This window comes from Quercus robur, chromosome 3 (genome assembly GCF_932294415.1).
Source record: "Quercus robur chromosome 3, dhQueRobu3.1, whole genome shotgun sequence".
Lineage (NCBI taxonomy): Eukaryota > Viridiplantae > Streptophyta > Magnoliopsida > Fagales > Fagaceae > Quercus > Quercus robur.
Window position 1 is genome coordinate 20,130,898 of NC_065536.1, and position 15,131 is coordinate 20,146,028.

General features: G+C 34.8%; 1 protein-coding gene across 3 annotated transcripts in view; it reads left to right on the forward strand.

Annotated features, from left to right (window-relative positions):
• The window catches only part of LOC126717440 (chitinase-like protein 2), a 28,533-nt gene that overhangs the window by 3,404 nt on the left and 9,998 nt on the right, over positions 1-15,131 (forward strand). For 2 of the 3 annotated variants that reach the window (XR_007652593.1, XR_007652592.1), the window contains exons 2-3: positions 1,306-1,468; positions 3,538-4,006. Coding sequence is in view for 1 of the 3 variants with exons in the window: in XM_050419185.1 (XP_050275142.1) it covers positions 1,306-1,468; positions 3,538-3,949 (575 nt within the window). In the remaining 2 variants the exon portion in view is untranslated. Of the gene's footprint in view, positions 1-1,305; positions 1,469-3,537; positions 4,249-15,131 lie in introns of those variants that run through there. The other variant, XM_050419185.1, reaches the window with a different exon arrangement.

The following is a 15,131-nucleotide window of genomic DNA, read 5'->3' on the forward strand; positions in this document are numbered from 1 at the left end:
TTAATCTCTATTATTTTCAACTTAAAGTCAATTTGGTACCTACTGTTGATTCATTAAAAAATATGCTTACATGGCTAATGGCATGCATCCCACTAGCACACACATGGCAAACAAATTAATATAAAATTAAATACTTAAAATTTAAAAGGCATGTTAGAACCCCCCAAAAAAAAAAAAAAAATCTTGAAAATTTAATTGAAAAAAAAAAATGAAAATGTATTTTTTTTTAATCCTCAAAAAAAAAAAAAAAAATTTTCTTTTGTATGCTTACACTTTCTTAGCGACCAAATACAATACCCAGTAACACCAATAGAAAATCCCAACCAAATAAAATCTCTCACATAATCAAACACTACCTAACTAGTTCCCCCTTCCTAGTAGAAATCTTTTCTTTATGTTTGATCGAACCGCAACCTCCATGGCCATAATCTTGATCCTCCAGAAATATCATCCCTTCTAGTTCACCATTGCATGCCACTGCCAACATCGGCAATGGCATCCCTTCGCTTCTCACGTGAAGCTCTCTCTCTCTCTTGGCAAACCTTTCTTTCGCTCTCACTCACAAGCTGAACCCTCTCACAAGCTCACACCACCACCATCTCCTTTATTGATTTTATTCCTTTTCCCTTTCTCACTCTAGCCTCAACTCTCTATTTGCTTAACCTAAACCCTAAAGGTTCTACTCTTTCTCTCTCTTCTCAAACTGGTGTCTAGAGGGGACATCTATGCCGCGTGGCACAAGATTCGTGAAATTTTGGTTGTCAGGGTTTCTATGATGTGTATGTGGATGACAAGTTATGTGTGAATAGAGGAATTTATTGTATGGATTGTGAATATGTGATGTTTGTGTTTGATCAGTGAGCACTTGTTCTTGATTGGGGCTTAATTAGTTCTTTTTGTGTGTTTGGTTTTGTAAGGGGTGTTATTTTGGTTGGGATTTTCATATTGGTGTGTTGCTGGAATTGTGTTTGGTAGCTAAGAAATTACTAGAATACAAAAGAAAATTTAAAAAATTAAGGACTATTTTTTAATTCATTTTATTTATTTCTTTCTTTCAATTAATTTTTCCAGTTATTTTTTTGGTTTGAAAGTGGCTTTTTTCTTTTTAAATGAAATGCTTATGTGGCTTTTAAATATTAATTATTTAATTTTATATTATTTTGTTTTCTATATGTGTGCCAACAATGCATGTTGTTAGCCATGTAAGCATTTTTCATTTGTAAATAAAGTAGTATATGAACAATGATTAATAATATTGGATTCTTTCACTCTCTAAGCAAAGTAAGTGTGGATGTTATTTTTTAGGTGACGACAATGTGTCCGTTTATGAACGTGTAACTACTTGCGGTTTATGCAATTACAAGGAAAAGAATACCAGCTTTCCTTATTGTGATGAGAACTACAAAGACAATTATCCATGTGCACCTGGAGTTGCATATTATGGTCGGGGTGCTCTACCTATCTACTGGTATCTACCTTATCAATAAATAGCAATAATTATACATTCTTTATATCTTTGCATCAAATGATTTTATCATTTATATTGTTCAATTTTATTTAAGTTGAAACTTCTTTAGAAATTTTATGTTTACCTTTTAAAAAAAAAAAAAAAAAAAAATCAAAACGTGATCATTTTCTAGCATAATTATTCAAATGAGTTCCTAAGATATGCATTCATCATGCAAAATCTAGGTAACCGATTCTTGAGAAAAACATGTGCAACCTTTTTTTGGTAAAACTAAATACAAGAATTTTCCTTTTCTTAAAGACATAACATTTTGCTTTACAACTGTAAGACTTGTATGTATCTTTTGTTTCCTGCCGTTAAAGAAACTGAGGATCAATTGTGTTGAATATTAGCATGTGATGTGATATACCATGTTGTGTATGCTAGAGTGGATGCGGAAGAAGAAGCATAGAAGAGGAACACTGAGAACACGAGGGTTACGTGGTTCAGCCTTACCGCCTACATCCACGGAGGAATCCCTTAAGGGCTACATCTTTATTATATGAGAGTGTAGTACAATAACCTCTTGTGTTACAATGAACCCTAACATGAGTATATATAGGCGACTAAACCCTAGACTACTAGTACAAGCAGGAATGGGCTTGGGCCTATTACATTGGGCTAATATGTCTAATATATATCTCTAACACCCTCCCTCAAACTCAAGGCGGAAGCTCAATGAAGGCTTGAGGTTGGATAAGCATGAGAAGATCACTTGGAGATGCCTTGAAGAATGCCTTTGAAGAAACCACAATGAAGAATGTGCCAAATGTCCAATTTCGGAGCTTCAAATGAAGAAACGGAGGCCAAAATCGGAATCTACGCGAAAAACTGAGCAAGATAAGCCCTTTTGGAAATTTTGACTTTTGGTCAAAAGGTAAACGCAAAAGTCAAAGTCAAAGTCAACTGGTCAGAGTCAAAGTCAACAGTCAAAGTGCTCACGGGTCAGATCCGGGTGGTCCGGGTCGGGTCGGGTCGGTCCGGGTCAACGACGTGGTGCTGACGAGACGACACTGCTGACGTGGCTGATGACGTGTCGCTGACGTGGACCAGGGCTGACGTGGACGAGCTTGCGTGGCTGCTGACGTGGAGTGATGACGTCATCGGATGACGTCAGCAGCAGTTTTCCGGCGAGTGGAAGGCGCGTGACGGCATTGCCGGCGCGTGAGGGAGAAGCCAGAAACTTGAGAGGCGCGTGGCGGCGCGTGTAATCTCGGTTGATGCCCAGAATTTCAGGTTCTCTAGATCGATGGACGAGGAGGCCGTCATGGCGGCGCGTGTACCAAGAGCACGATCCGGAAGTCAGAATCTGAGGCGGCGCGTGGATATTTTCCGAACACATCTGAGGCGCGTGGTGGCGCGTGGAAGGGCTTCGGATGACCGGATTTCTAGGTTTTCCTCACGGGAGGCTGAGGAGCACGCCTGTGGTGTCGGTTTCGACTGGCGAAGTCTTGATGTGCACAGATCTGAAAAGTTAAGTCACGGCTTTGCTTGAGTTTGTGGATCTTGGACACAGCGGTGAGCCATGGCGGCTACGGGATGCCGTGGAGTCTAGATCCAGCCGACAAGCATATGACTTTTGATGGTGGTGTGCACGTGAGAATCTTCTTTGCTTGCTAGAGATGTTTGTTTGATGCCAAGAAAGGAGTTTGGCTCTGATACCATGTTGAATATTAGCATGTGATGTGATATACCATGTTGTGTATGCTAGAGTGGATGCGGAAGAAGAAGCATAGAAGAGGAACACTGAGAACACGAGGGTTACGTGGTTCAGCCTTACGGTCTACATCCACAGAGGAATCCCTTAAGGGCTACATCTTTATTATATGAGAGTGTAGTACAATAACCTCCTGTGTTACAATGAACCCTAACATGAGTATATATAGGCGACTAAACCCTAGACTACTAGTACAAGCAGGAATGGGCTTGGGCCTATTACATTGGGCTAATATGTCTAATATATATCTCTAACAAATTGATAGCTTCATGACACAATCCAATGGATTCTCTTTATTCATGATATCCATCAGGAACTACAATTATGGAGAAGCCACTAAAGATCTGAACGTGGATTTGTTAAAACATCCAGAATACATAGAAAATAATGCTACCTTGGCCTTCTTGGTTGCAATTTGGAGGTGGATGACGCCAATAAAAGAAAATCAACCTTCAGCACACGATGTCTTTATTGGCAACTGGAAACCCACCGAGAATGAGAATTTGGCCAATAGAGTTCCAGGTTTCGGTACTACAATGAATGTGCTCTATGGAGATCTTGTTTGTGGTAAAGGTAATAATGAGACGTCCATGAACAACATCATCGATTATTACCGACATTACCTTGATCGTATAGGTGTTAACCCAAACGAAGCTGGGCCTCAAGAATTGCTTAGTTGTGCTGACCAGGTTCCTTTCAATCCATCTGTTGCCTTACCTCCTTGAGCTTTGTTTGGTGTTGATGGATAGTCCATACTTTATTGAACCAATCCTCTTTTAAAGGTAATGCATTAATAAATTTTTAAGAACCTATCAAGTAGCAAGAAGGAGATGTTGAAAGACAAACAGGGAATAAGAGTTTGTATAAACTATATGTGTGTCATGTTATGCTGAACTTGCTTAGAGGATAAGAGATTGCCTAGTTTTGTGTGACTCTTAGGATATACTTTTGTTTTCAATTTCCTAATTAATATCGGGTAATTAGTTAGTGTGGATTGTATATGAACCTCTCTATGTTTGTATTATATGCATTTTAATTGTGAAATCTTGAATTATAAATAACAACTCGTAAAACCATCAGCATGTATTATTTAGATTAGTCACATGACTCATTAAATAGACCATGTGACAGGCTTCATTTGGTTGGGGGCTAGAAAATTGGAGGAATATAAAACTCATTTGTTCAATTGGAAAGAAAAATGAGAGCTAGGATAGAAAATGTAAATTGTATAAATTTTTTCAATTCAATTGTGTATGGATAGACACTTCATTAAAATATACATACAAACACACAAACAATAATGCAAAACAGATGAGGAAAACAAACGAATGTACAAAAAAAAGAAAAAAACATATGAGAAAAAAAAAAGGATGAACACACAAAAGAAATGGAAGAAAAATGAATGAGAAGTAATAGAAAAAGACAAAAAATGAAAGAAGAAATTGACAAAAGAGGGAAGAAAAGAAAAGTTTTACTGGTCGAAATTTCTGTCCAAAACACGTGAGACTTTTTTTTTTCCCTTTTCTCTCCCATTTTCTCTCTGATTTGGGGAGATTGTATTTTGTGGGCCCGTGGAGAAAATACTCATGCCCCATCAGTTTTCCCTCACATTTCTCCTCCAAATAAAAACCCAAAAGATATTTTCTCTCCTTCCATTTCCTTCCCTCCAAAATCACCCCAACTAAATGGAATCAAATGGGGCCAATGTACGCATGGATAGTTTTATGAATCTTCATATAGTGAGTTGGAAGAATTGTCCTTCAAAATGATTTGAAAATAAACGTTTTTACCCCGCTAAAACGTCATCATCAAGCACACCATCATCCTCATTAACCCTTCTTAGGTTCATCATCATTCATAGGCATTGGAGGTTTCAGTTTCCTAGGTTGCACACACCACCATGACCAAATTGCAAAGTCTCCTATAGTTTTTCTATCCCAGACATTCCTTAGCATTGCATTAATACCATACTTTGTTTGCCTCCATTTGCATGTTAGACCCCAAAAATTCCAAAGAAAAATAATTTTTTTTTAACCAGGGAACCGTGGGAACATCAAGATCATCATGGTTTAACCTGTTCAAGCATCGAAGTGCTCAAAGTGTCATTTTAGGTCAAAATGACCAAAATGCCCATAGTCAACCGTGAGTTGATTGAAGGTCAAAATTGATCAAAACTCCATCAAAATGACTTTTTTTTTTTTCATGTTTTTATATCAAGCCTAAGGTTATTTGAACTTTTGGTCAATTTTGACCAAATTTGACCTAAAGTTGACTTTTGCGGCAATCAAGAGTTGACTTTTGATGCGGCCATCTAATCAGGATAAAAACAATGTCATTACAAAGAGTATTGAATTCCATTTAAAACAATGGCTCATGGATCAAAATCAGAGTTAAGACAGTTGAAATATCATGAAAATATTGCCAAGCACATTAACTTGCTTCTTGGGCCTTTAACATTTTGGCCTGCCTTCTGATTTTCATAACATCAAATTATTTGGAAACTAAACATCCATATCTTTCTAATACCACTAGAATAAGGTCAATCAAAGTATAGTAAGGCCTTCCAATAAGCGTCCAAATTTGGAAATTGAAGCATCACAAAAATATGTTGTTTGAAACATGGTACCAAACACATTTTTTTACACTATGAATACTTTAAACACATATTTTCACAACACTTTTTAAACCACGGTTTTTTTCATATCATTTTGAAAACTATACTTGAAAGCTACTACAAAACAAGCCCTTATTTATCGTTGTGGCTGAAGAATTTGATCGCATTCTCAATTCATCTTCAAACAAAATTTTGTCTATCATAGGGTTTTTTTTTTTTTTTTCTTTTAATTAAGTATCATTAATTTATAAAGTTATGGATCATGGATGTACAAATGAACTTTGGTAAGCAAACTTTTAGAGTGCAGCTACTCAAAATAAAAATGGTTAATTCTCCCAATAAATAAATAAAGGCAGAAATACTATTTTGTCTCTACATTTTCACCTCATTTCCACTTTGGTTCCTACTTTTTATTTTTACTGCTTTTAGTCCCCAAAATCAAAAACTATTCCATTTTGGTTCCTATTGTTATCTTACTAACGGAAAACAGCCTACGTGGCAAATAGAATACACAGCTCAACGTTTTAAATATTAAAAAAAAAAATCATATCATTATTTTTCCTTTTTTTATTATTTTAAAATAAAAATAATTAATAGTGTCTTACAGTTCCCTTAATACCAATTTTTCAAATAGTTCCATTATACACACGCACACGTACACCCATAGTTAGTATGTTGCATATGCACACAATTTATGACCTTACCTCTACCCCCATTTTTAAAGGAAGGGCCTTTAGAGCCATCATTGACCACTATATGATGCTGTGCTATGGCTTCTAAGTAATGAACCCAATTACCCATCAATGATTAAGGGTGTGTTTGTTTGGAGGTAAAATAAAATAGATAGAAAACTTTGGAAAGAAAATAGAAAGTGAAACTTTTTTGGAGTGTGTTTAGTTGAGTGGGGAGGAAGGAAAATAAATGGTGTTTTCTCCCCAGGCCCACTAAAAGTTTTCTTCCTAAAATGAGAAGAAAACTGAGAAGAAGAAGCTTATGAAATGAGCTTCCAAAAATATCCTTCACATTATACTTCACCTATGTGTTAGCTTTTTTTTTTTTTCTTTTCTTTAATTTTTGCTTTCTCTGTACTAACGTGTTCGCTTTTTTATTTATTTATTTTTTTTCCTTTGATTTTGTCTGGACATTTTATGCTGTTAACTCTCTTTTTTTTTTGGTGCTCATATGTTTATTTTCTCATTAATTTTGGTTGGTTTTTGTTTTTGTTTTTTTTTTAGAAAACAGTTTTGGGTTAATTTCTTATGCTTTTTTTTTTCTTTTTAACTTTAATGAAGTGTCTATCTATACGCATTTTTTTTTAAAGTATAATGTGTTACATTTTGTTTTATTTAATAGGGACATGATAGTAAATTTACACAAACTTTATTTTCAACCAAATAAAAAAGTTTTTCATCCCTCCACTTTTCCACCCTCTCAACCAAATATAAATGAAGGAAACTAAAATCTTTTCTATCCTCTTGCTTTTCCAACCTCTCTTTATTTTCTATCCTCCAACTTTTTCATCTTCCCAACCAAACGGAGCCTAAAAGTTACCCGCTATAGTTATTCTTATTGTTTTATTATTTGCTAAGAACTTGTTAAATGAATTAATTATGCTTCTTTTCGTTCATTTAAGGTGTGGCTCAACCTAACTACTTGGCAAGATAAGCCAGCTTTGAGCATAAAGAGCAATGTTGAGAGGATTGAGGCCGTAAAATACATTGATATTTGCCAAGTTGAAATGTTTCTGTTGTCAGTGTCTTTCTTAAGTGTGCATCTGAAATCCACAACTAGCGAGGCATATTTATTTGTGATTCAGAATTTGTTACCATCCATAATTTGGTACTTGAAATTTATGCAATCTAAAAAAAAAAAATTATGCAGTTTTCAATCCTCCTCTATGCTGAGCTCAGCTGATCTCAATTAAATATATAGTTGTTTTTATACATGTCACTCATATACTTTATATAGTGAATGTCATTTTTTTTTTGAGAAAGTATAGTGAATCTCAATTTGATAACACTTTACTATTATTTTCCGTTAAAGATTAACAGATTTAATGATGTAATGGACGCATCTGCCACATCATGTACACATTATGGTTTTTTTTTTTTTTTTTTTTTTTTGAGAAACACACATTATATGATTAAATCCATTAATTTCAATGGAAAATATTACAAGTCTAATTTTGTCACAAATGTAATGTGCATGGGTTAATTTTTCAAATCAAAAGTCCAAGGAGTAAATTAACACTCATGTCAAAATTCAAGGATGATATTTGTGCAAGTGCATGCGTTCATGAGAGAGAGAGAGAGAGAGAGAGAGAGAGAGAGAGAGAGAGAGAGAGAGAGAGAGAGAGAGAGAGAGAGAGAGATTTTGTAGCCTTGAATAAGAAAAATACACATTTATGAAACGCATATTTTTACCATTTCAATTAAAGGTCTGACTTACCTCCAGTACTATTTTAACTATAATTTTTTTTTTTTTTAATGAGAGACTGTCACGTCACCCACTAACTAAATAAAATGTAGAGATTAAAAGCAACTACCACTTTTCATCGTATATTTAAAATAAAAGGACATGTCCAGTTAAAAAAGTACTTGTGGTAAGTCAAATCCTTCAATTAATTACATTGTTCATTTTATTTATTGTCACCTGGGTAAGACTCCACCATAGGATTTTGGTGATATTTTAGTAAGTTGATCTTCATATCCCCCTCTTGAAAAATGATTAATCAAACATACTGAAATTTTGAACCTATGCTCCTGCTAATTATAGAACACATGTTAATTACCCCATGTGACAGGTTTGCTACAGAGAAGAGACATCACTTCATCAATCGAAGGAGAAGAATTGTATGGATAGGTAGGATTACAAACAAGAGGTACACGAAGGGCCTTGGATACTATTTTCTCAGTTATCCTAAACTCCTCACCTCGAATCCAAGTAAACAAAATATGACTACCTGAATAATTAGACTCGATAGAGAGATTCGCATAGAATTCTCTAATCAGAACAGTAGGAGGGGGAACAAGACCTTGACAAAGGTAACCAATCCCTAGACTTTAGATTCCTACAAATAGGAGATTCTAACTCACAAGTGGAGGGTAAAAGAGTCATACCAGGTATGTAGATGAAAACGTTTAAAGCATTGACTCAAAAAAAAAAAAAAAATTAGTGTAGAGGAATCAAGAGGGGTCAAGAGGAAGAAGACAAAGTTTTTGAAAAATACTGATCTGATTCCTTTTTAAAATTTGAAAAATACGAAATTCAATCGGTCGAGAGGAATCAAGAGGCAATCGAAAAATTTTAAAAACACATTTCAATTGATAGAAAGGAATCGAATAGGAATCAAAAGAGACAGTGAATTTTGGCCTAAAAATTGCTCTTTTTCGATTGGTCGAGAGACAGCTTCGATCGATCGAAAAAGGTGAAATTCAAAATTTTTGAAACTTGAAATTTTCTGCAAAAACACAATTCAAAACCACTTTTCATGATATGAAATGCATATGAATGATTCTAGAAGTTTTCAAAAACACATCTTCTTCAAACAATTAAATTTTCCTCATAAAAAATTTAACTTTTCCTCTTCAAAAAGTTCAACCCAAACCCTAAAAAGAGTATTAAACATTACACAATGTATAATTTCGAATGACCAAATCAGTTAACAGACATTCATATGTACAAAGTTTAACAAAGATTTGCATGTAATGTGTGCAACTAGTAAGTGTATAAGATACATAAAAGGTGATATGTAGATAGTAATTAAACAAATTTTCTACATCATCAATCACATTAGTTTGAAAGTGACTATCACCTAAAGAGTTGCATCATATAACCCTTACATCTCCTAGAAAACATGTTTGCAATCATATAAAAGCATTTTGATTCTTTTTGCCTTTTCTTTTGATTTTTTTTTTCTTCTTTTGAGCACAATCAAAGATATCATGCATGGGCATATAGGAGATAGAAAAGAAAATACCCTTGTTACACATTCTTTTTCTTTTGAAAATAACACCTCATCTAATCTTGCTGTGCAAGTACTACACCTTACCAAGCACGACTTTTATAATTTGCACATAAGTGTTCCTGATTAGCGAGTAACAGTGGTGAGATGGTTATTTTTTCCTTCCTCTTAGGATTTTCTAGTCCTCACAATCAAAATATGTGACATCAAAATTAAGATCATTTGTTTAAAAAATATAAACAACTCACACAATTAAGCACTAAATAGTACAAACTAGCAAAGTGCAGAAAATAGCTCATCAAAGCTAAACAAGGAACACAGTCATGAAATGTAAATTTCATAGACCAACCTTAGGTACACTCTTAGTATTTAGTTTTTTTTTTTTTTAATTAAAAAAAATCCTAAGCAAAAACATTTTGGTCCAAAAGATAGAGAGATTAAGCACGAGGACCATAAGGTTCAGGAAAACCTAGGGGCATGTGATAACACCAATCATTTGATGGAGAGACTCAAATCTACTTCTATCATAAGGTTTGGTAAATATGTGAGCATTCTGATGCTCAGTAGGGATATATTCAAGAACAACTATTTTTCTTTCCCCAAGATCCCTAATAAAATGATATCTAATCTCTCTGTGTTTAGTCCTAGAGTGTTGAACCGGATTCTTAGAGATATCAATAACACGAGACTTATCACAATATACAACCATAGTATCCTGTGATATGTCATAATCACCTAACAACTTTTTCATCCACAAAAGGTGTGAGCAACAGCTGCCTGCAGTAATATATTCAGCTTTTGTAGTAGATAAAGAGACTGAATTTTTTTTCTTACACATACAAGCAACTGAATTGGTTCCAACATAAAAACACCCTCCAGTAGTGTTTTTTTATCATCAGCATTCCCAGCCCAATCAGCATCAGAATATCCAGCAAGGGATACATTCAACTCTTTGCTATAGAGCAAACCAAAATCACCAGTTCCATTCACATATTTGATTATTCTTTTAACAGTAGTTAAATGTGAATTTTTAGGCTTAGCTTGAAATCTAGCACACACACCAATACTGAAAGATATATCAGGACAACTAGCAGTAAGATATAACAAACAACCAATCATACTTCTATATCAAAGTAATGTCAACAGACTACCTTGATGGATCAATCTCCAATTTTGTGCTGGTGGCCATCAGTATTTTAGCATGGGCTGCATTTTACAGTCCAAATCTCTTTACAAGATTTTTGGCATATTTTTCTTGGTTGATGTAGATTCCTTTGTTAGTTTGCTTCACTTATAGTCCTAAGAAGTAGGTAAGTTTGCCTACCATGCTCATCTCAAACATTGTCTTCATTTCATCAGCAAAAGACTTGGCAAGATTATCATCAGTGGAGTAAAAAACAATGTCATTCACATAGACTTGTGCTACAACAAAATGTTTCTTATCCTTCGGGAATAAAAAGAGTACTATTTGTGTTTCCTCTTTTAAATTGATTCTCCACAAGATAAGAAGTCAGTTTGTCATACCAAGCTCAAGGGGCTTGTTTGAGACCATACAATGCTCTCTTCAGTTTGTAGACATCATTAGGTTTGTGTGGATCTACAAATCCTTTAGGCTACTCCACATACACTTCTTCTTGCAACATCCCATTCAACAATGCACTCTTCACATCCATCTGATACAGTTTGAAATTTAAATGACATGCAGTGGCCAATAGAATTCGGATGGGTTCAAGTCTAGCTACATGTGCAACAGTTTCATCAAAATCTACTCCTTCTACTTGAGTATACCCTTGTGCTACAAATCTTGATTTATTCCTTATAACTGTGCCATGTTCATCAGACTTGTTTTTAAAAATCCATTTAGTGCCAATTACATTAACTTTTTGTGACTTAGGAACTAGTTCCCATAAATCATTCCAAATGAATTAATGAAGTGCTTCATGCATGGAGTTTATCCAATTAGTATCTTCAAGAGCTTCATCTACCTTATTGGGTTCTATTTGAGACAAATAGCAAGAATGAGTGATCCCATTTAGTGCTTTTGATCTTAGTTGCATATTGTCATTTAAGCTTCCCAAGATGTTGGTAATATGATGATTCAGCTTAACCCTTGCAAATGGTCCTTTTATGAAGGATGTTGATGTGCTGGTCTGCCTAGAACGAGTACTTCCCTCACTTTGTTCTTGTATCCTTTCTCAAATAGGTGTTATAGGCTCTGACACTGCATTATTTAGAATTTGTAATTCTTGATCATCAGGCCTGCAAACATACTCCTTGGGTAGAGTGTCTTCACTATCAATGTGATAGTTTTGGGTTCTTTGAAACACTTCAGAATGATCTTCAGTACTTTGTTCATCATTTATTACCACATATGCTGATTCCATCACTGTTTTGGTTCTAAGATTGTATATTCTGTAGGCTCTGCTTGATGTAGAGTATCCAAGAAAGATCCCTTTATCACTTTAGGATCAAACTTTTCAAAATTCTCACAATCTTGAAGAATGTAGCACTTATTGCCAAATATTCTAAATTATTTCACAATAGGCTTTTTCCCTCTCCGGAGTTCATATGGAGTTTTCTTGGTATCGGGTCTAAAATAAACTCTATTTAGTATGTGACATGCAGTGTTCACAGCTTCTTCCCAAAATGACTTGGCCATACTTTTGTTGTTCAACATAACCCTAGCCATTTCTTGGATTACTCTATTCTTCCTTTCCACAACTCCATTTTGCTAAGGTGTCTTGGGTGCATAAAATTCTTGATTAGTTCCTTGATCATTGCAAAATGATCCAAGCTTAGAGTTTTCAACTCTCTTCCATGATCACTTCTGATACGGGCAACAATAGCATTCTTCTCAATCTAAAGTTTCTTGCATAGATATATCATCTTTTTAGGTGCTTCAGATTTATCTCTCAAAATAATTTCCCAAGTATATCGAGTAAAGTCATCAACCACTACTTGTATATACTTCATTCCACCCAGACTTTAAACTCTGGCTGGACCCATTAGATCAATGTGCAGTAATTCTAATGGTCTAGATGTCTGAATCTCACTTATTGATGGATGTTGAGATTTCACTTGTTTACCAATTTGACATGGTCCACAAATACTTTTCTCTATCTTCTTAAATTTTGGTAACCCTACAATAGTCTCACACTTAAAGATCTTTTCAATTTGCTTATGAGTAGCATGTCCTAACCCGTTGATGCCATAAGTCCACCTGATTTATCTTCACACTATAGCATTTGTGACTGATGCTTGGCGTTATGCCATAGAAGTTATTAGCAGTTCTTATCCCAACATAGATGCAGTTACCACCATCATCAAGTATCTCACATTCATACTTGGTGAATAACACATTCAGTCCATTGTCACAACTTTGACTGATACTCAGTAGATTTGCCTTTAATCCATCCACAAACCAAAATTCTTTAAAGACGGGCAACCCTAGTATGTCTACTGTGCCAATACCATAAATGACTGATTTGCTTCCATCTCCAAATGTGACAGTTCCTATCTTTCCTTCAAAGAGAGTCTTGAACAAGGCTTTGTTACCTGTCATGTGCCTAGAACAACCATTATCCAAATACCACGAACAACTATCACATACTTTTAAGGTAGTTAGTGCAGTATAACAAACATAATTATTGTAACTTGTAGTTATACCAAGGTATTTAAGAATATGATTTGCACATTTCATAAGCCAAATAGTCCAAGATTAAAAAGATTCAATTTCAAATCTAATTGAATTTAGAGGAAAGACAAGAGAATCCATGATAGTAGGAGTTAAGGATCAACTCAAGGTAAAACTACCTAAGCAAGAGCTAACGCACTTTAACACCACTTGTTTGTTTGTTTAGACCATTGAACTGTCAGATTGTTTAACCTAATTAATTAACCAAGTTGACACTTAGGTTTATTATTCAGATCTAGGTTAAACAGTAATAAATCATATTATGTAATGCGAAAAAATAAAGAAGACAACAATATGATTACCCAGGAAAACCAATGAAACCGTTAGTAGTTGATCTTTTGCAACAACTTGGTTTCACCAATTCTTGATTGTACATCTCTTGATCCGACAGATGCTTGTTGAGTTAAAAGGTACAGAACCTCTTAGATCTCACAAGAGTAATTCACAAGACTTCTTAAAACTCTAAAACGTAGTTAGGATTTTCCTTTTATACCTAGCTCTGTTTCACTTGAAACCCTAAACGTTTTTATAGTGTTTGGACTGAAATAGAATTCTGCAGAAATCTTGTCTGGGATTTTCGATCGGTCGAACTTCACTGAAAGTAAATTCTTCTTTCTATAGCTTCAATGTTCTTGAATCCTTACTTGTACTATCATGAGCAATGTCTAATACATAATCTACACATATTTTGATCTCAGTTTGCCAACATACATAAAAATAGAAATCTAAATGTTTAAACCTAAACATTTAGAACCTAACACTACTGCTTTTGATTTTGTGTCATTTCCTCTTCACGCATCTCCAACCGTTTTTTATTTTGTCTTATTTCTTCTTCATGTGTTTCCTGTAGCTGTTACTTCATCGTATTTTGTCACTGTAGAATCGGAATTCATACTTATCCCATCATACAAGGACATTACAGGCCTTCTCTTCTCTTTATTTATTTAATTCTACTAGGCCTCACTTTTTGGGCCCTGTTTTATTTCTCTACCATTGGGCTTTTTTAAACCCCATTTTACTCTTCAAAAAGGCCTCCTATTACTCTTCTGCCGCAAGGGGTCCGTGTGCTCAAAAATATTTTTCCTTTTTAGGCCGTTGCTTTACTTTATTCGTGCATTCTATTCTCCCTGGGCTTTTGGAATACCACCCAATTGCTATTTCTTTGCTCATAATCTTACCTATCTCTTGGGGCTTTCTTGAATACCTATTAATTATAGTTGCACCTACTGCTTATAACAATAATGGCTGCAGAATCTCCAAGGAAATTGGAACCACTGCGTATGTTCCTAAAATAAAAGCTATTATCAATGTTTAGATAGACCAATATGCCAAAGCATGGGCACGTCTTGTAATAGTACAATTAAAGAAAAATTGTAAGGCTTATTTAACTATAGGGTGAAGAACAATAAGATGCTACACTTAGACCGGAATTTTTTATCATGTGTCATTGTCAGTGTCAAAATATTTGGGAACCTACTTTAACAAATTGCAAACACTTCAATTTTTATCATACCTGTGAACTATTTTCATTTTCAAAAACTTCTATGATCCTTCCTATATTACTGTTTTTGTTCGCAAATAAAGTAAGGAAGAAAAAGTATCTGTAACAAGAAAAAATGCATTGTTAGGCTCTTG